Below are 22,381 nucleotides of genomic sequence, written 5' to 3' on the forward strand. Positions count from 1 at the left end.
ATTGAATTGTTTCTTTAAAATTATATCAAATGACACATGTTTATTTTTCATTTGTTTTCTGTTATATTATATATATAAATAAAAGAACTCATTTCTGGCTAAATAATATTTTTACATATTAATTTTCTACGCTGATATGGATATTGATATATTTAATCAAACTCAATATTGTATAGATAAATTTAAAAAAAAATATGTAGATAAATTTAAAATAGAATTAGAAAATGGCACATTAAACGTAATACCTTCGAAAGTAAAATTTACTTTCGATTCTGATAATTTTAAAATTCAAGAAAAAACAATAGAAATTGCAAACTACTTTTCGAAACCATGTCCCATTCAATTTTTACCACTAGAAACTCAATATTTTAGAATTAAAAATATTTCTCAAGTAAGTCAGGAATTAAAATTTTTTGATCATTTGTTTGATACTTCATATTTTATAAAATTTATTTATATTATAGAGAATAATATGGCTTAATCCTGGATCGGTTTTCAAAATAAATATTCTATTTATACCTGATGAAAATAAAAATTATGATGATGTTTTAAAAATACGGTATTTGAATAATCAAATGATGCAAATAAAAGTTTGTGCAAAAATGAAACCTAAATTTTCATTTCCTACTACTATCAATTTTGGAAATGTACCACTTGGTCGAATGTAAGTTTATTCTTTAATTATTTATTTGATTTGTATAGTAAATTTAATTATTTATTGTTGAAGGGCTTATTATAAAATACCAATATATTCTCATGCAGAAAAAGAAATTTCTTTCTCAATTATATTATCTAACGAAGAATCATGTGTCGACATTTATCCTCGATGGGGTTCATCTAATTTTTTTAATTCTTTTAATTTGAATTATTATTATTTTACAAAATATTATATTTTATCCATATATTTTAGGTCATATAAAACCAAAGGAAAAACCAGTAACAATTATGGTTATTTATAAACCACTTCGATATATAAGTATGAATTTTCAAATTCGAATATTCATATCAGATTTATGCAAAATTCCATATGTTATAAATTTCTATGCGTATACTCGACCAGGCCTTTTACGGTAAGATTATTTGCATAGATATAATTTTTTATTAGAAAAAAATAAAAAAATAAATAAACATACAGATAAATGTAATTAAAATAAATATTAAATGATTAGAGAAAAATTGGAAAACGTCAAATTGAAAATGAAAAGTCAAATACATAAAAAAAAAATTGATACAAATATTTACAAAGAAATAAAGCCAATTCCCATAAAAAAGGATAAACCAAAATATTATTTAAATAATTCTTCTATAAAATATATGAGTTTTGAAAATATTTTGTTAAAACAATGTGCTTATTTTCCCTCGAATACTTTGCATGCTGTTAATTGTATTTTAAATTTGAAAATTCGAAAATCATACAACAAATATGAATTAAAGGGTTAGAAATTTTATATATATATTTTTATATAAAAAAAATAAATTATTTATTTATTAGGAGCATTGGGTACCATTTTATTTCAAACTATGGATCAGAAAATGAAAAAGTTAAAAAAATTTTTAGTAAAAGTAGAAGATTATTATCAAAAAAATGAGCAAACAAAATTTCATCACAAACCAAAAGTAAATTATGGAAAATTCGATCCAAATCAAATTATTGAAATTAAAACACAACGAGAACAAATATGGAATAAATACAAAAATTTAATAATGAACTCGGAAAAATGTTTATTTGAAAAACAAAAGGTTGAAAAACTAAGACAAAGAATTTTAAGAGTTTCTCAAAAAGTATTTATCTTAATTAAAAATTATTTTTCTTTTTTAATAAAAGAATTCTTTATAAACCATTTTTTTTTTTTTTTTTTTTTTTTTTTTTAGTATCCAACCTCAATATCAGCACCGTCTAAGAAAGAAGATTCCTTTTTCCATAAATGCAAAATTTTACCCTTTCTTCAGGTAGCTCGCAAAATCATATTAAAAAATCGATTATTAAAAGTACTCACAAATTTGCAAAAAATAACACCCGAATTAATTAAACAATTTGAAGAACCAACCGTAGAAAATCAATTACTTATGATACAAATTTGATAATTGAAAAAAAACAGAAGTTTAAAAATGTTATGCGATTTGCTACGAGATTAAAAAAGCTTAGTATTATTTTTTTGATTTATAATTTTTTTAATTACTATGATAATTATTTAATTTACTATAAAAAAGTTATTTACTATAAAATTTTAAAGAAATTAAATTATTACAAATATTTATTTTGAAGTCACGTGCGTTGTCATAAGTTTTATAGATGGCACTTTTATGAATACCGCCAAAACTTAGGAAAAAGTGTCTATTTGTAGTTGATACATTTATTAATCTGAAAAAACTTCATAATTGTATAAAATAATGTAATTATTTGTAATATAATTTAATATATTATTTACAAAAAAAACATTACTTTTTAGATTTAAATATAAAAAAATGTGTTTAAATTTAAGTTGATATTTGATATTTGAAATGGATTTATATTTTCTTTAATAATATTATACACATGGATCTTTGTTTTACTTTCAATTGCAATGGAAAGGTGAATTTTAACGATTGGGAATTAGATAAAAATGGTTTATTTTTACAAGGAGAAGTAGAAAATGTTCTATATCCACAAGAAAAATATTTTTTATTAGATAAGAATATACAACTTTTTGATTGTAATATGCCAGCTGCAACTGCTCTCTTGGATTTTAAACATTTTAATAAGTGTATGAAGTAAGAAATTTTTTTTATGAATATAAATTATTTTAATTTATTTTAAAAATATATTTATTAATATTATCTTATTTATATTTTAATAGCATGCAATTAAAAATACTCAGCAGGCATGAGATTTATGATCAAGTTTTAAGTTCAAAAACACATGATATTGATTTTTATTATATTAGATGTATTATATCAAAATTTATTTTGTATGTTCGAATGTATTTGAATAGGTAAGATAATTTATTTTTTCAAAATATTTCATCTTAGTTATTGATTATAAATTAAATATATACATTTATTAGTATTAAAGGAAACTATCTATCATTAGAAACTATAAACACGGATATAAAAACTATAAAGATGGATATTGAAGAAGAATTTAATTCATTATTTATTATAATAAAACATTTCCTTGAAAGGATATACAATATTCCTGATGCTACATTTCATTATGTACCCTCTAAATTAGGCAATCAGGTTTGTAGACAAATAATAATATTTAACATATTAATTTTATACTTTATATATTACAGTGTACACAACCAGAATATCATATGTATCATATGCATATTGAATTAAGATGGTTTTTTATTTCATTAATATATACAAAGAATATATATTGTCAATATTCAATTGAAAACTACTTGGATGAGTTTGAAAACATTCAAGCAATGATAATTAATGATTTAATTTATATTTCATTAAAAATATTTGAAACGGTAAAAGTATATTAGTTTAAAAAAATTTAAAAAAAATTATTATTATATTATTATTATATTTAATTATTTTATATTTATATTTATCCTTTTGCAATATGTTTTAGATTCCTTTAACTCATGTACAACAAAAGACTCCATATAATTGTACTTGCATTCGTGAATTATGGCTCATGCTTCAAATATTTATTGATAGTTTATCTGATAGAATGAAATCAAAGGTATTAAAAATTTTTTATGAATGTATTTTATAATTTTCATAATGTATATATTTTTGTGTTTATTTTTTAGACTTTCTGGAAGTATATCAATGAATGTATTGATGGATTGCTGAATAGAAATGCATCTAATATTGGACAATTTCTTTGTAAAAATAATGAATTATTCTGTTTATGGCTTATTTATCATCTTTCGCTTTTATATGGATACAATAATGATGGAATATATTTAGGATCTAAGTGTTCACGAGTAACTATATTTTAATTTTATTTGCTTTCTTATTTGTTAGTATTGTTAACAAATATATTTATTACTTTGTTATATTTATTTATTTATTTAGATCAGGCCTAATTATGAACAATTAGAGAAGATTTTGAAAACATATATTTCTAAAGGTGGAAAAGATGGTGAACGGGATGAAATTGATGAGGAATTATGTATAATGATACCTTTATTAAATATTATTGTTACCAACTGGTGGCAACCACGAGTTTCAATTATTTCTCTTCTGTGGGATTGCTTTCATAAAAGATTAGATGAACCATTTCTCTTACAAGTATCTGGCCCTTGGACATTATCAATTGAAAAGTATTTGTAAATAATTTATGGTTTTATATATATTTTTCACCATTGTTTTTAAATGAATTTATTGGTAGGAAAACCGCTATGGATCTTCTTAAACAAGTAAAAGAGAGACTTAATAATATAGAGTGTATTAAAGAATCAAGTTATGGAATGTTTTTACGTTTACTTGGTAAGTTTTTAATTTCTATGATTTATTTCTAAATTAGTAATTCTATTTATATATACTTATGTTAAAGGATCTTTTTTACGCATAAATTATAGTAATAATGATACAAAATATTGGAACCAAATTAAAGGTCGTATTTATTCTAAATTTTCAAAAGGTAAAGTTCAAGAATTTTCAATAACTGGTTTATATAATTTCATTTCATTATTTTTAACATTAGCTGTTACTACTGATACTATAAATGTTGTAAGTAAATCATCTGTTATTGTTTTTAAAGATTTTTTTTATGAAATTTTTTTTATAAAAATAAATTTATAACTATTTTTTACAGTGTTCAGTAATGTTAGATCTTTTGCCATTGACAAAAGAATATAATAATGAAAATAGTAAAAAACATAATTTAATTTGGAAAGGAAAACTAGCTGTTCTTATTTTATATAACGATTTTAGATTAAATTTAACAAATATAGCACCTTTATATATAGATACGGTATAATATAAATTTGATTTCTATTAATTAATTTATTTTATTTTCTTTATTCTAATGAACTTATATTATAGATAAACACTATATGTTGTCGTAAAGATGATATATCCCGTTCAATGATGAATAATTTTATTGATGTATTCAGTACAATTTTATCATCTAATAATATTGAATTAGGACAACATTTATTATTTAGTGGATGGATAGATCGTTACTTATTAGAATGTTCAAATAAAATGGTTGGAACATTAATGAAAGTACTAGTTAATATTTTTGAACAATGCATTTATCTTTCTAAGATTTCTAATACAGGTTTGTTGTTTTTTTATCATATAAAAATTGCAATTATGTATCTTTTTAATTCGTGTATATATATAGGTGATATAGGACAATTACTAGATGCTTTGTGGTGTTATGTTGCCTGTAGAGTAAGACAACTTGTTTTTGATCCTGTTGTTAATAGTGAACACTATCAATATATTTCAAAATTAGCAGTTTTATTTACTATGGAAGCATTAAGAAATCCAGCAACAGCAAAAAAACATAAGCATTCGGCTATGTCTTTATTTCAGCATTTTGCATCGTCAGTAATTGTTAAAGACATAAGGTAATAAAAATTTATATTCAGATTATATAAAATTGAAAATTTATATATTAAACACATGTTATAATCAAACTATTATATAAAAATTTCATTTTCAGAATTACAAGATATTATTTGGTACTAATACTTGAACAGGAACAAGTAATTCATGATTTAAAAAAAGAAGTAAAAAATTTTGATACAATACTTATACAAGTTAATAAATAAAATTTATAAAATATATTTTTTAATTATATAATTCATAATAAAGAATTTTATATTCATAATATTATGTTTAAATTTTAGGCATGGATAAAATGTTCTATCATTGGTCATGGTACAAATGGAAATGAAATAAAAATTTTACAAAATTATATATTGAAATTAAGTGATATACAAGATATATTTGAAACATATAATGATCTTCAAGAATTTCAAAATAATGATGGATCTATTTTAACATTTATAATGCACTCTATGAAAAAACGAAACACTTTAAAAGTATATGTTTATTTATTATTATTTATCAAAGAAAATGCATTAAAATTAATTATAAAATAATCATCATATTAATGTTTTTTAGATTGAACAAGAACGAATTCAATATGATATGAAATGGAGATTATATTTTAGTCATTTAGAAAAATGGATTCTTTTACCCATTACTGAAGAAACTAAAGATTCGGAATTGGCTTTGTGGATATATAGATGTATTGGAACATTAATTCTTTGTACTTCTATTATGTTATATTCTAAAGTGAGTATATATATATATATTATTAATATATTATATTAATTATTAATTTAAATCATTCTTCAGAATCAACCAAATAATATATTTAAAATATTAGTGAATAAAACTATATTATCACTAGAACATTCTTTTTTAAAAAATTTGGGGAAAAAAACATTTTCTATGATAATTTTGGGTATGGAAACTCTTAATGTTAGAAGTGATATATCACTTCAAATAATAATACGAGATTTATTTGATCAATATATGCCACTCTTAATAATTCCAACTATTAATACAAATACTTTTAAAGTATCTGATTCGTTATTAAAATGTTTTAAAGATGCAAAAACAGATTTTATATGTTTGATATTTGAAATTTTAATGACAAATTTTTTTACCATTTCAAATGACAATATGATGCATAAACATTCTTATTTGGTATGTATTCATATAATTATTATTTTATATATAATTACAATAATATTCATTTATAATTAATGCAGGTAATGATAATTTTACAAAATTTACTCAAAGGTGAAAAAAATTATGCATGTCATATTGTAGAACACATTATTTTAATTTGCACATCATATATTATTAAATGCTATATTAAAGTCCATGATCATCATCCACACAAACAACAAACTATTGATTTTATAAGTAATATTATAAACAATATATATTATAAAGAGGATAATACTTTACGGTAATTAGTATTCATTATGACATTTGATTTAAATAATAATTAATAGAAATTAAAAATTGAATTAACAATTATAGAGATAAGTTTCATAATATGATATCCAGTATTATTGAAAAATCATTAATATTAAATCAGCATAATACTTTTGAACTTTTACATTCAATTTTAATAATATCAACTGAAGTAGTACAAATTTTATCATCAAAACTCGAACATACTTTAATCAATTTGGAGATTAATCGACGTCCAAATGCAGCATCTTTCAGGTAAGAAAATATATCTATAAAGGAACTATGAATAATTATGAATATGCTTTTCTTTTAGATATTCTTGGAATCAACTTCAAAATCTAATAAAAAAGTAATAAAACGAATCATTAATAAGTTTAAAAAATTTATTAATAAATATTTGATAATACCATAATAATATTTTGTTATTATGCTACGAATTGATTATATTGTCTAATCTAATAATTAATATTTATATATGTAATTTCATGCAATTATATTTTATAAATTACATTTATTTAAAAAGTAAATCATGATTTTATAATCATGAATTGGGAAGAAAATTATTATTTGTAATTATTAAACTAGGGAGCATACAATATTAAAAAAAATATATTTTACAAAATATATAAAAAAGAACACAATTACTCTTTTTTATTTTCGATGTGAGTGTCTTGAACGATGATGTTTCATTGATGTAGTAGCTGTACTACCGGGAGGTGATCGTCATCCAATTAATTCAAGACGAGATACAGCATTACGTACAGCGTTTCGTAAAGATTGTTCAACATTGCCATTTAATAATGATTCAAGTCTTTCAACGTAATTATCTATATTTTGTAATGTTGCACCTTCATTCATTCCTACAAATAACATATAAGCATTAATTATAAATATATAAAATACAAATATAAAATTAAGATACAGATTCAACCTGGCAAAGATATTGTAGCAAAGCAACCAGCTAATTGTGAACGAAGAGAATCCAAATGACGCTGTAAAGCTTGATTAGTCGTGCGTTGTTGATTTGTTTCAGATTCCAAACGATTTACAGCTGCATATAAACTGTCTACATGTCTTTGAAGCACTGCATTCTGAGCTTCATAATCTGAAGTAGCTTTTCTTAATTGTCTTAATTCAGCCTCACATGCTGTATATATAAAAATTATATAAAAGAAATTTTTATATATGATGATTCAAAAAAAATTATTTACCTTTATTATGATCCAAAAATTCCTCTGTAAAAATAGGTATATCAAAACCTGTAAAGTCGTTATCTTTATCTTGTTGAATATCCTGGTAAAATATTAAATATTAATAATTATATAATAAATAAATTGAAACAAAATTAATAATTAATTAAGATACAAATATTATACATTTTGCTCAGAATTTATATCAGTTCCATTTCTTTCTTTTTTGCTTTCTTGTTGCTTTTCTGAAGATTGTTTTTCACTAAACAACCTGTATGCTTCTGTTTGTTTATAATCACTAAATTCACGATTATAGCGTTCTTTATCTTGTTCAGCTGCATCTAAATATTGTTGTTTTTGATCAGCAGGTAAAGTACTCCATTCTGAAGCAAGAAGTTTTGTAATTTCAGCAAATGATAAAGTAGGATTTTCACTTCTTACTTTTTCTCTTCGATCATTTAAAAATCTGTTTTTTAAAAATTTGTTGTCAAATATGCTTTTAATTTTAATTATATTTTTTTTAATTATAAAAAAATATACCTGAAGTAACCAGTTAAAGGTTGTTTTGGAGCAGTAGCATCTCTAGGAGTTTTCTTTCTCTTTTTAGCTCTATTAGTTGTATTTGTATTATTACTTCCAATTATAGGAGTTACATTATTTTTTTTAATTCCATTATCACATATTGAATCAGGTATTTTATCTTCTCCACTTCCAGGTGATTTGTCTGAAAAATAAATTATTATAATTAAGTAATAATATAAAAAAATATTTCTTAAACTTATAGAAATTAAAAATATTAATAATTTAAAAAATTAACATACTTGTATGTTCTTCACTTTCTCCATTGTAAGTGGCTTGTTCTGATGCACCATTACTTTCAAGTACATCATTAATTGATACACTTTCACTCATTTTTAATTATAAGTTTTTATATTTAGTTGTATAGTAGAATGTATTATTTATTTTAAATAAATCTAAAATTTGAATTATATTAACCTCTGAAAGATTATATAAAATGCAACATTATTTTATAATATTCAAAATATTAAATTCGATGAATATAAAATATTATTACTTACCTAAAATTAATTATTTTCTAATAATCTAATGTAAGATATGTTAATATTAGTTTATTAGGTTAAATAATAAAAGTATTAATAAATCTGTAACAAAGTACAAAGAAAGCGTTGTAACTAATTCGAATCAGTATTATTTTATTATATATATTTTGCAAAAAATTAATTTTTGACAAAAACAAAATATTGATGAAACTATATAATCATAAAAATTGGTTAGCATAAACACTAAAGCCAAATTTTCATGAGAAAAATTTAAATGAAGTTAATTCAAATGATGATTTTACCGCTGAATCAAAACATTTTAGATTTGAGAACAAGCTTTTAGTGAATCACATTCAATTTGATTGAATATGGTGTGATAAGATCCAACTTACATTATTTTTAAACGAAATCTTCTATTCGTTGTATAAATAAATATTTGATAATAATTTCATTTTATTATAATGTAACATTTAATTTTATATATTTCATATTTCATATTTAAGACTATAATATGGAAGTACACGATAATTCAATTAATTCAATTCAAAATAATACCAGGTAATTAAATTAGTTTGTTTAATTTCTTATAATGAATAAAATTTTGTATATAAACATTAATAAAGAAACAATTTTTCTAGTCATGTAACAGTGGCAGATTCGGTATGGAAATTCATTAATAGTCCTGTAATTGCAATATTTTCTGATTTAAAAAATGCAACCGCTAAACAAACTCTTTGTTCTCTTTTGGAATCTATAATTAAACGGTCAGCTACTTTAACTACAGTTTTAGTTCCACCTTTCAGCAATGGGATGCAAAATGAAACATTAAAATGTCAATATACTGGTAAAAAAATTATAAAAAATAATTAATAATGATCTAATAAGATTTCATAAAAATATAATTTATTTTAATTATAGCATTTACCACTTGGTTGTTCGGCATTATGTTTTATCTAGTAGGAAATCCTTTAAGTAATGAAATTCTCAACAATAGTATAGAAATACAAGCATGTATGCTTAGAATATTATCTAGACATCATATCACAATGTTTGAAACAATTAGCAATGAATATATGGATATTCTTGAAGGTATGTATTCAAAATAATATATATATATATTATAATAACATTAATTATTTCAGAGATATCAGAATTTTATAGAATGAATTCAGAAGAAGATAGAATTATATTAAGCAAATTTCATACAGAAAGAAATATCATAGAAAATTTGGATCTACAAACATTTCCTGTAACAATAAAATATTATGATTTACCATTAGTACAAACATCTATTTTTAAAGTAATACATTTGTACTTAATTTCTATTAGTATTTTATATTGTTATACAAATTTTTATATCTATTTATTTCTTTAGATTATAACAAAAACAGGAGTTTTTGTTTGGAACCATAAAATATTATCTGAAAGAATATTAAAAATAATGATTATATCTGTTCCAAATGTAAAATTTATAGCATTAGATCTTTCTATAAAATTAATGGAATTTTCATTATTTAGTAAACAAGTAAATATATTATATTATTAATAAAAATTAACAAATATATATATCCTTAAAATTAAATTTTTTTTTTTAAGGAATATGAAAATTTGATTCTCTATATTATTGAGATTATTAAAATGCTTCCTATTTGGATAAACTTGTATCATATATCCGAGAATCAGTTAAATCAATTTTTATGGACATGTGTTCAATTTATTCAATTTTTGCCATTATCTTCAAATGGTATTGAATTATGCTTTCAAATCATTGATTTTATAATTAATGAAATAAAATGTAAGTTAATTATATGTTAATATTTTTAACTCTAACATTTTTTTTATTTTTATATTTTTATAACAGACTATAAATTAAAATTTTATCTTTAGGTTATAGCAATTTTAATGCTATAGAACAAATAAAAAAAGTTGCATATAACAAAATTCTGCAAAATTTTATTATGAAACCAAGAATTTATACTTTTTCTAAAACAAAAAAATTTATTTCATATTTTGAATACTATCCGGTTTGTAACAATTAAATTTATGTTATGATATATTTAATATATAAATTTTTATGTTATATATTGAATATAAAATTATTATAGGATTTCATTATCATTTTTATTCACTATATTCTTATTGATATGAAACATGTAGTTAATGCAAATATTTGTACATGTGATTCATGGAATTTATTAAAAAAAGAATTAATAACTGCAACACAGAAAGAAAAATTTAAAATCACCATGCATATTTTAAGAGCATCTCGTATTTTACAATCATGGTTAAAAGAATTACAATTGGAAATGATTTTGTATACAGATGAGTTAGATTATATTTTAAAGTTATTGTTGCAGAATCTAAATTCTGGACAATATGAGCAAAAAAATATAATTTTTGAATGTTTAATTCACATGATAGCACATGATGAATCAAATAAAGATTTAATTCAAAAAATATTAACATTACCATTTATGCAACATATTGAAATTTCTATGGATATAATAAATAATCATGCAAAAGAAGTTTTTAAATCTGTTGATACTGCTGCAATGTTAATCTGTCTTGAAGTTCTTTGCGAATATGGAAGAGGAATGGAACGATTAAAAATATTACATACATGTATAATGAATTATCAAACTGATATAGCAGCAGCAGCAATATTGTAAGTAATTATATTTGAAAAACTGAAAGTAATAAAATATGAATAAATATAAAATAATAAAGATATATTAAATCGTGTAAAAAATTTGTAGGAATAGTGTACTACTTTTAAAGAATAAAGAAATACAATTGGAAAATATTTCAAAATACATTCTTCAACCTGCATTACATTCAAAAGAACAGAAACTTCATGAAATGCTTGTGATTGCTTTGAGCAAAATAAGTTGTTATTTATCAGGATGTGGAAATTTCATAAGGTAATTTTTTATCATATAATTTATTTTGCTTACTAATGAAGTATTTCATAAAATATTTTTATTAACAGGGAATCTGATAATATAACATGGACATTAGAATGTACATATTGTAATGAAATATCTGAAAACAGTATAAATTCTAATGCTTATATCTCGGAAGAATATGATCATCTACTTCAGCCATATTTTAAATTATTATTTTCGAATTTTGTTTCAGTACGTTTGCAAATCTCTAAAAATATTCTTTCTTTTTCAAATCACATTAAGTCTTTTAACAATAATGAAATAGCAAGAATATGGTTTTCATATGTAGAAGATGAAAATTTTGAAATTCGTTCCAATATTGCTAAAGTAATAAAAAGATTATTATTGAATAAAATAAATATATCAAAATTTATGATGTCTATTGAAAATGAAAATGCATTGATTTGTTTAGATGAATTTGTTGAATCACTTATTAATATTATAGCACATGCAGTTATGAAAGCTTTAACAAATTCAAATCATGCATTGCATGATACTTTACTTGTTACTGCAAAAAATTGTGCATGGTATGATATATATTTAAAAAATATCTATTTTAATTATTAGATATATTCTAATTTTTTTATTTTTAATTTTAGTATTCCATTACATATAATTGAAAGATATATTTTAAATATATTTTTGATTACTATAGTGCATTCAACATCATCTTCAGCAGCAATAGCATTTGCAATTACTGCTTATCACGATATTGCTAAATTCTTAAAAGTTTCTCCAAAAATTTTATATATTCGATATAAAAAAAATTTTCTTAAGGTACATAAATTTTATTGAAATTAGGTAGAAATTAGATGTCATTTTATTTTTTGAAAGCAATTTTTTTCATTTTAGCTTATAATGCAATGTGCAGTTTATAATTTCATACATTATTCTTACAACATAGCTACATCTATACATCGTGTTGCAAAATGTATTGGATATGAAGGATCACGTCAATTATTACGCAAAGATGGGCATTATGCAATATGCTATTTGCTTTCTTTTATTATTGATGTACCAAATGCAAGAACTCTCTTACATGATATAGCTGAATTAATTAGTATGGATGAAAAACAAATGTTAAAAGAATATTTTTCTGTACGTGTATTAATAAAAGAAATATATTTTTTTTGTTTTTTTTATTATAGAATATAATTTTAATTTAAATATTTGTTTTTTTAGTATATTTGCAGTTATGCATTTTTAAACATGCCTCTTACTACCGCTATGGAGTGTTTGAGATTAGTTTCAAAAATTACACAAACAAATTTATCTCTTCTAATAAAGCAATCATTTATGGTAATAATGATTGATAATGATTATAAATATTTTTGTTATATTATTAATTTTACTAATAAATATTTTTATATATTTAATTTTATTAATTTCAATAAATATATTTAATAGGGTATATTTGAAAAACTAATGTTAAATTTTCATGAATCTCCTGAAAAGATAATTGGATTATTAAAAATTATATCTGATTATGATAGTAATTTAGAAAAAAATTACATTATACATAAAGGGATTGTAAGTTTATATATTTATATGTTTCTTTTTAAAAGAAAAATTATAAATATGTACAATATTTGCAGGAGTCTTATTTGAATTTACGTTTACATGGTATATTAGTTAACTTTGATATAAAACTTGGATCAAAATCAGATGAACATACTCAGCAATCTGCACTTGCTTCATTAGCTGCACTAATGCATTATATGGGTTCACAGTATTTGACACCATTAAGATATAAAATCTTAGCGACATTACGAACTTCATTAGGATTTAAAAGACCAGGATTTGGACCCCTTTTGTGTGATGCATGGAATGCATTCATTCATAAGTATGTAATAATAATCATTATGTTTTCATAATATATAATAAATAATATATGTTTTATGTTTTTTATTTTAGTATAGCTATTAAAGAACTTGGTCCATTGTTACCAACTATATATGTTTCATTGATATCATTATTAAATATGTATAAAGAAAAAATAATTGCAATGCTAAAGTTTCTGATTATTAAATGTAATGAAGAATGTCCAGATTACATTGCAGAATTATTTTTTATAGATGATATTGATATTCCAATTGAAATATCAAATATAATTAAAGCACATATTTTGCAAACTAGGTAAACTAAAATTTAAAATATATATATATTTATTTATTTTCTTAATTATTAAATATATGTCTAATATATTTTATAAATTTTAGACCTAAAGGTTTTGAAGCAAACTTAAAATTATGGATTGAACGAATTACGCATGAAACGGATGAAGTAATAATCAGAGCATTAATGTATTTACAAAAATTTCTAGCTGAAAATCGTAGCCAATTGAATGAAATGATTTTAAGTGAAACAAATATTCATCCACTGATAGTTGAAGTACATTTATTATTTAAAGTAAAAAATATACTTATAAATTATAATAATTATGATATGATTATACCTTTTTAGCTATTACATACATTATTAATTGGATGTCAACATAAAGATGAAAATATCCGTCTACTTTATGGTGAATGTTTAGGAGAATTAGGTGCTATTGAACCAAGTCTTCTTCCTCGTAGAATTATTTCTAGAGGTATATTATTTATTAATTTATTTGTCTTTTATTTTAATCCATTTTAAATTTTAGTTGATAGTAAATTTATTGCTGATATGAATGAAGAATTTGCATGTGCTATACTTTTTGAACATGTTCGAGCATTTCAAATGCAGAAAAGTAGTCAGAGTATGGATTGTTTTTCACTTGCTATTCAAGTAAGTAGCATATCATCTTATAATTTTTGTACTATAAATAAATATTTTTAAAAGTGTAAATGATTTTAGGAAATTTTAAAAACATATGATATTTCACCTCAAGGTAAAAACAATGAATTATGGAATAATTTACCTATATCTATGAAACAGATTATTACTCCTTTTTTAACTTCACATTATAAAATTGCAACTGTTAGCGATAATGAAACGTTTCCTCATCCTATTTATGGGTAAATGTCTGATTAAAAAAAAAATCTTTAACTATTTATTATATTCACTAACTGATTTTTCAAACAGTTCTGAAGCTGGTTCTTCTGTAGAAAATTGGGCTTATAATTGGCTTTGTAATATGTTTAATAATATCCATGATGAAATTCTTAATAATGTATTATGTGCATGCAAATTGGCATTGAAGCGAGATATAAAAATATTAACATTTTGTTTACCTCATGTTGTTTGTAAGTATTTTTATTAATATTATATTCAATAATAAAATATATATAATTTAAATGAACATATTTTTTTATTTACAGCATATATAATAACAAATGGTACCGAACAAGAACATGCAAAAATACGAGAAGAAATGTTGACAATTATAGATGTTAGAAAAAAGCCTATACTTGATTCTGAATTATCACGTCATAGACCTCTTAGACATGGACACAATGTAAAGTTAGATATTAGAATTTCTGAAGAAACAAGACGTACACGTTGTGCACAGGTATAGAAATAAAAAATGATATTATTTTTATTCATTTAATAATTTTTTTTATAATTTTTGGATAGATTATATTTTCAGTGTTAGATCATTTACAAAGATGGCTTTGGGAACAACGATTAGTTCATGATTATAAATATAAAGCTTTAAAAAGTAAGTTTTTATATATATATATATATTTTATTAATAATAAAATTTATTACTAATAAAATATAATTATTAATGAATGTATATTGTTCTTAAATCAATTTAGATTTTTGTGAAACATTAAATGCATTAGTAGTAGCAGAAGGCTGTTATCAATTTCAAGAATATCATAGAGCATTAATGTATTTAGAGCAACATATGATTTCTTCTAATAAAGGATTATCAGAAGCATTGGAGGGCGGATTACTTGCTGTAAGTTCTAAATCAATAATAAAATTAAGAGTAGTTTATTATAATTCTTATTTTTCTTTTTTTCTAGAAAATATATGCACAATTAGATGAACCAGATGGTATATCTGGTATATTAGCTACTCAAGATCATACTCCTACTGTTCAACAATTAGTCTTAGCTCATGAAGTTAATGGACAGCTTCAAGTAAGATAAAGTATTTACTTATGAATTTATTATATATATATATATATATATATATATATATTATTTATGAATTTATTATATATGTATTCAATGTATATATTATATTATATATATTCAAAATGGGCATAAAATATATTAGGATGCTGCGACGTGTTACGAGAGATTAGCACAAAAGAAGACTTTAAAGCATACGTATTTGCAAGGAATGATCCAATGTTATCTTGGACTTGATCAACCTTTTACAGCAAAACATATTACGGAAGGAGTTTTGAGTAATCGACCAGAATTAGAATCATTAATGATTGAACAAGAACCATTTTGGAGATTAGCTCATTTTATTAGATTTGATGACACTTCTCAAAAGAATATAAAGCATATATTACTTGAAGATCTTAAAAAAGGTATTAAACCTGATTTAACATCTTTGAAAAGGAATCTAGTGTCACTTTTAGAAGATGCTTCACGTCCAGGGGCTTATCAACAAAGCTATTCTTATATCATGAAGTAAGATTTAAAATCACATTTGACATTAAAAGATATTTATAATATTTTTTTATATAGGCTACATATTCTAAATGAATTCGATAAGGCAATTGCTACTATGTTAAACAATATAGAACAATTACCAATGATATTTGAAGAATGGGAAAAACGTGGTCAACTTGTTCGTGCTTCTCGAGGAGTAGAATTTGTATTAAGTATGCGTAGAGCTACACTAGACTTAGCACTTCAATTGCAAAAAGAAATTGAAAACAAAGAAAATTCAATACTCAAACAAGAAATTGGAAAGATTTGGCTTAAAAGTGCAAAAATTGCAAGAAAGTTTGTATTAATATTTATAAATATTTGTTATCTCATTTTGTCTTTTAATTTTTAATTTATAGTTTTTATTTAGGAATAGACAGCATCAACAAGCGTATATGTATATTTTATCAGCGAGCGATTCTTGTCCTCCCCAGCAACTTTATATAGAACAAGCTCAATTATATTGGCAAAAAGGTTGTCAGGAAGATGCTTTTATAACATTAAAGCGATGTTTTTCTAGTTATTTTCAGCCAGCTATGTATTACAAAAACTTATCATCAGGAGAATGTTTAGAAGAAAGAAAACAATGTGCAAAGGTATAGTATAATATATAGAAATATAGTATAATATTATCAAATGATATTAATAATTTATTTGTTATAGGCAAAACTTTTATATGCAAAATATAATGATGAAACAGTTAATGTAGATACTGATGCTAATATCATAAATTACAAAGAAGCTATTGAAGTGTGGAGAGAATGGGAAAAAAGTTTACTATTTTGTGCACGATATTACGAATCTGTTATAGATAGAATGACAGATGAAGAGAAAGATTCAAGAGGACGGTAAGCACGAGATAAATAATATTTTAAATAGAAAAAATAATTAATTATAAATATATTTAGAGATTTACAAGTGCATACTATGAATTATTATGGGAAATCACTTCAATATGGTTGCAAATATATTCATCAGTCTATGCCAAGAATGTTAACTATATGGTTGGATTTTGCTTCTCGTGCAACACGATCTAATAATCTTATGAATCAATCAAATCAAGAACAAATCAAATTACGAAAAGATGCATTATTGAAAATGTCAAAAATTATGGGTAAATAATATATAATTCGTTTAATAGCTAAAATAAAATTTTAAAATTAAATAATTCGTTTTTTATAATCTAGAAGTGTATCAAGAAAGATTACCGATATTCATGTGGCTGACTGCATTTAGCCAACTTGTTTCGAGAATATGCCATCCTTCTATTGAAGTACAGAAAACTATTTGTACAATATTAGTAAAATTAATTCATGCTTATCCTCAACATAGTTTATGGATGATGGCATCTGTTATTAATGTAAGTTTTTTTAAAAATTATTAATAATTTTTAAATAATATAAAAGTTATTAATAAATAAAAGTTTTGATAAACAATTTTTTAGTCGTCTTATCCAGCACGTCAGAAACGTTGTCAAGAAATTCTCAGTCATATCAAACTTAAAACACCAGAAATGACAAAACTTATTTCAGATTTTCATAAATTATGGGAAAGATTAATTGAACTATCCAATAAAGCAATTCCAGATGTAAGTAAAATAATATTTTATATAAATTTTGATATTATGATATTTTATAATATTTTAATAGGGGATTATGAATACTACAATAAATCTCTTGTCCCGGAATCTTCCTCGTTTACTTTCAAATAAAGAATTTAGTTCGATAATGATACCAACAACTAAATTTAGACAATTGCATTTGCCATCTAAGGGCATGTCATTAGAAAATCATAATGCATTTTCTTCGTATGTACATCATCATTATCTATTGCGTATTATTCTTTTTATTTTATCTTGTTTATTATCTTAAAAAATTTGTTTTATAATTTCCAGAAATTGGATTCATATATCAGGAATAGAAGATAATGTGGTTGTTATGCCATCTCTTCAAAGACCACGACGTATTACATTAAAAGGATCAGATGGTAAAGAATATCTATTTATGTGTAAACCAAAAGATGATTTACGAAGAGATTTTAGATTAATGGAATTTAACGATATTGTAAATAAATATCTTCAAAATGATCCAGAATCACGGCAAAGAAGATTATATATTCGGACATATGTAAGTCAAAAGTGATCTTATTATACATAATTTTAATTAATATTATTTAAATTACAGAGTGTTGTACCTCTCAATGAAGAATGCGGTTTAGTAGAATGGATACCAAATTTAGTTGGATTTAGACCTATTATAATAAGTTTATATAAAGAAAGAGGTATTGCAATTTCAAATAGAGAACTTAGAAGTATATTATGTTGTAAGTAGAAATATAATATTCTATTTATTTATTGAAATTTTCATCAATAAAATAAATAATAAAGGAAATTAGTAAGCCCTTATTATATAAATACATACTTATTTTACATAATAAATTCATATAAATGAAGTTATATTAATATATATATATTCAAAATATATATATATTGCAAAATTAAATTATAAATAATTATAAAAATTCTTACTTGGATATTATATTTCAGCATTGAAAGATCCATTAGAAAAAAAAAGAAAAGTATTTTTAGAACAACTTCTTCCGCGACATGCATCGGTACTTGGAGATTGGTTTCGTCTTACATTTCCTGATCCATATGGATGGTATATTTTATTTCTATAAATAAAATAAAAATTTATTATTTAAATGCATAAAAATATGATTATATATAAAAATAGGTACGAAGCACGTACTGCCTATATTAGAACTACAGCCGTAATGTCTATGGTGGGATACATTCTTGGTCTTGGAGATCGCCATGGAGAAAATATATTATTTGATTCTAAATGTGGAGATTGTGTACACGTAGATTTTAATTGTTTATTTAATAGGGTACATATATTAAATTTAGTCATAAATTAAATTCACAATATGCTTCATTTTTATTTATTGTTACAATAATTAAACAAAATAAATATAACTAATGAGATATATATATATATATTTTTTTTATACAGTAGGTATTTTAATAATTAAAATTATATTTCTGTTATCAGGGAGAATTATTTGAGTGGCCAGAACGTGTACCATTTCGATTAACGCATAACATGGTAGATGCTATGGGACCATTAAAAATTGAAGGACCATTTAGGCGTGCTTGTGAAATAACTATGAGGGTTCTTCGACAACAAAGTAGTACGTTATTAAGTGTATTGACGCCATTCGTGTATGATCCTCTAGTAAGCTGGAATAAAAATCATATGGGTGAAGGTAGTGAAAAAACAAATGAAAAAGTAAGTTATAATATAATAGATATTAATAATGTGTATGCAATATAAATTATTAATATAGAATATAAAATATAATTGAATATTTTAGGCTGTAGAACATATAAAAAATATAGAACAACGATTGAAAGGATTAATTCGATATCATGGAAAAAAATTAGAAAACATTGCTTTAAATCTTAGTGTCGAGGGACAAACTAATCATTTGATTCTAGAAGCAACAAATGTAGATAATCTTTGTCAAATGTACTTTGGATGGGGTGCATATATGTAAAAAATATTATCAATATAATATATAATAATATAATATTTATATATCAGATAATAATCTATCACTAATGAAAAATTATACAAACCAATTTTAATTTCTAAGCTTCTGTATTGAAGCTTTGAAGCATCATAAAATATGAAAATGCAGTACTAAGTATCTGCAAATGTATGTAAATTATCAGATAATTATTGCAATTTAAAATGTTAATATGCTAATAAAAATTTTACATATATATATATATATTTTAATAAAATCTTACCGCGGTAAAATTTTCTAAATGCATTATATATAATTTTCCTGCAGTAATAAAACTAGGTTTTTGAGAACGTAATATAATCATATATATTTCATCTTTAATAAAAATTGGCAATTGATACCATTGTATAGAATATGCAGCTATGCTTATATTGAAACTCTGTCTCAATGAGAATTAATTTAAAATTTAAATAATTACATCTGTTTTTGTATATATATGTTAATATTACCTGTCGCATTAAAATATCTCCGGGAAAACAGAAAAGTAATAGTTGAAAAAGCGATACAATTAAGTGAGAAAAAGATTCAAGAAATTTAGATTGTTCTGTTAATGCCTATAATAAAAAAATATATATATATTTGATAATATACAATAAAGTGTTTATATTTTAATATGATTTTTTAAATTTTATAAATATACTTACTATAGAAATCTGAAATCCGACGAAACAAATTATTAGACTACTGATTATTGCTTGTAAAAAAAGCATTAAATGAAAATTCTTTTCCATATTATCACAAAACCTGAATTACACTAAAGTGAATAAGAAATAATAAAATTTTTTTGAAATAATAATAAATTTATTTACCAGAGAATTAGTTGATGATGTTTAATTATATATATTATTTGAGTTTTTATTTCGTATAAATTCTTATTTATATGTTTTGAATTAGTCTTCAAACTAGTTAACTGGAAAAACAAGATTATTTTAAATATAAATAAATATTGTTATTATAATGATAAAAAAATATACATACATTATATATGTATGTATCCAGATTTTTTAAATTTTCTTTAAGCACTATAAAATGTCCACAAGTATGAAGTAGAGCAGTTGCAATTAAGCTATCAATTGCAAGCATCATCAGACAACAAATACTTGTTGCCAATATTTGAGATATATATGCAATCTATATATGCATTTGTATAAATTAAAAACTATAATAAAATAAAATATAACTATAATGAATATTTATAATAAAAAAGTGAAATAAAATGATACCTCATAAAAGGGAAACTTATAAAAAGTTATAGGATATGATGCAGCAAATGGAAAATTTTTTATAGTAAAATTATTTAAGTTTTCATTTTTAATTAATATTTCAATAATAGGTAAACTAAAGAAAAGTAATAAGGCATTACACATTGAAATGAAATAACCTTTGGTAATGTTCTTAGCATATCTGAAATATATATATATTGTTATTTGAAACTATAACTACTGTTATTTGAAATTACAATTATAGAAAAATAATATAATTTCTAATGTTAAAAATTATAAATATTAAAAATATTAAAAATTATTTACATTGCATATTCTTGTAAATATTCAAAAACATTAGTTTCAATTATTTTCCAATAATCTGTCAGCATAAATTCAATAAAAAATTCCAAATTTTTTCTATTAAATATCCAAACTATTGATTTCAATGCAGCAAGTAAAATTGTCAATAAAGTTGAACTAAAAAAGATGATGAAAAAAATTTAATATTTTAATAATTTAATAAATATTTTTATACATAATTAAATTAGTTATTTCGTTTTTAAAAATTCCAACCCTGTTTCCATAACAATATTTAAATCATTCCAATTTATATAAATCATTATTATTTGTGGTATAACAATAAACATAATGCAACTAATGCATATAACATATCTTATAATACTTATTGGATAAAATCCAACAAATTTTAGTACTAATTGATTTATGAAAACATAATTTCTAATATTCATTGTATTTTGATTAGACATTTAATTCATTGCAACAAATACATTTTAAATAAATAATGTAATTTATAAACTGAAAAATTATGTTTGTACACAACTT

The 22,381-nt window shown here is 22.3% G+C and overlaps 5 protein-coding genes across 7 annotated transcripts; 3 read left to right on the forward strand and 2 right to left on the reverse strand.

The window, feature by feature from the left end:
* Window positions 1–124: 124 nt before the first annotated feature.
* On the forward strand, window positions 125–1,589 carry LOC122711238 (the record flags this gene model as incomplete). The annotated part of the gene is made up of 5 exons (XM_043929807.1): window positions 125–391; window positions 465–664; window positions 728–831; window positions 911–1,070; window positions 1,493–1,589. Coding segments are annotated over 5 exons (828 nt in total), but the record flags the coding sequence as incomplete, so codon positions are not given.
* Window positions 1,590–2,536: 947 nt separating this feature from the next.
* On the forward strand, window positions 2,537–7,390 carry LOC122711192 (protein MMS22-like). Its single transcript, XM_043929721.1, has 20 exons — window positions 2,537–2,751; window positions 2,838–2,972; window positions 3,045–3,219; window positions 3,276–3,461; window positions 3,566–3,679; window positions 3,750–3,926; window positions 4,018–4,265; window positions 4,334–4,431; window positions 4,499–4,558; window positions 4,649–4,674; window positions 4,760–4,918; window positions 4,990–5,227; window positions 5,294–5,522; window positions 5,618–5,714; window positions 5,805–5,999; window positions 6,082–6,255; window positions 6,319–6,672; window positions 6,738–6,940; window positions 7,015–7,203; window positions 7,262–7,390. The coding sequence occupies exons 1-20, from the start codon at window positions 2,537–2,539 to the stop codon at window positions 7,299–7,301; spliced, it is 3,312 nt and encodes a 1,103-aa protein (XP_043785656.1). The 3' UTR covers window positions 7,302–7,390.
* Window positions 7,391–7,492: 102 nt separating this feature from the next.
* LOC122711198 (high mobility group protein 20A) lies at window positions 7,493–9,385 on the reverse strand. Of its 2 annotated transcripts, none has more exons than XM_043929735.1 (7): window positions 9,218–9,385; window positions 8,960–9,112; window positions 8,679–8,862; window positions 8,325–8,604; window positions 8,160–8,241; window positions 7,880–8,095; window positions 7,493–7,808 (listed from the first exon to the last, which is right to left on the reverse strand). In XM_043929735.1, exons 2-7 carry the CDS (start codon window positions 9,048–9,050, stop codon window positions 7,672–7,674), a joined length of 990 nt encoding a protein of 329 aa, XP_043785670.1. In that variant the 5' UTR covers window positions 9,051–9,112; window positions 9,218–9,385; the 3' UTR covers window positions 7,493–7,671. The 2 variants fall into 2 exon arrangements, with proteins under 2 accessions (XP_043785670.1, XP_043785669.1); XM_043929734.1 differs by having other exon boundaries at window positions 8,960–9,136.
* A 187-nt stretch (window positions 9,386–9,572) lies between these two features.
* LOC122711162 (serine/threonine-protein kinase atr) lies at window positions 9,573–21,093 on the forward strand. 2 transcript variants are annotated; one of them, XM_043929652.1, is made up of 39 exons: window positions 9,573–9,757; window positions 9,838–10,043; window positions 10,118–10,288; window positions 10,342–10,499; window positions 10,575–10,724; window positions 10,796–10,994; window positions 11,087–11,223; window positions 11,305–11,864; window positions 11,956–12,120; window positions 12,189–12,671; window positions 12,744–12,921; window positions 12,997–13,242; window positions 13,327–13,443; window positions 13,552–13,674; window positions 13,740–13,987; window positions 14,059–14,280; window positions 14,364–14,535; window positions 14,608–14,734; window positions 14,789–14,913; window positions 14,983–15,143; window positions 15,211–15,371; window positions 15,447–15,637; window positions 15,703–15,787; window positions 15,888–16,033; window positions 16,101–16,217; window positions 16,357–16,721; window positions 16,779–17,039; window positions 17,113–17,338; window positions 17,406–17,590; window positions 17,651–17,856; window positions 17,930–18,102; window positions 18,187–18,330; window positions 18,392–18,549; window positions 18,637–18,868; window positions 18,926–19,064; window positions 19,288–19,402; window positions 19,478–19,631; window positions 19,796–20,032; window positions 20,118–21,093. In XM_043929652.1, the coding sequence occupies exons 1-39, from the start codon at window positions 9,711–9,713 to the stop codon at window positions 20,298–20,300; spliced, it is 7,473 nt and encodes a 2,490-aa protein (XP_043785587.1). In that variant the 5' UTR covers window positions 9,573–9,710; the 3' UTR covers window positions 20,301–21,093. The 2 variants fall into 2 exon arrangements, with proteins under 2 accessions (XP_043785587.1, XP_043785586.1); XM_043929651.1 differs by lacking the exons at window positions 9,573–9,757; window positions 9,838–10,043; window positions 10,118–10,288; ... (1 more) ...; window positions 10,575–10,724; window positions 10,796–10,994 and having other exon boundaries at window positions 11,099–11,223; window positions 14,608–14,689.
* On the reverse strand, window positions 20,395–22,293 carry LOC122711163 (odorant receptor 13a-like). The gene is made up of 9 exons (XM_043929653.1): window positions 22,112–22,293; window positions 21,863–22,015; window positions 21,557–21,737; window positions 21,312–21,464; window positions 21,143–21,243; window positions 20,978–21,077; window positions 20,783–20,887; window positions 20,557–20,712; window positions 20,395–20,454 (listed from the first exon to the last, which is right to left on the reverse strand). Exons 1-9 carry the CDS (start codon window positions 22,285–22,287, stop codon window positions 20,395–20,397), a joined length of 1,185 nt encoding a protein of 394 aa, XP_043785588.1. The 5' UTR covers window positions 22,288–22,293.
* Window positions 22,294–22,381: the final 88 nt, after the last annotated feature.

The sequence above is a fragment of the Apis laboriosa genome, unplaced genomic scaffold (genome assembly GCF_014066325.1).
Source record: "Apis laboriosa isolate Shangri-la unplaced genomic scaffold, ASM1406632v1 scaffold16_cov148, whole genome shotgun sequence".
NCBI classification, from domain to species: Eukaryota; Metazoa; Arthropoda; class Insecta; order Hymenoptera; family Apidae; genus Apis; species Apis laboriosa.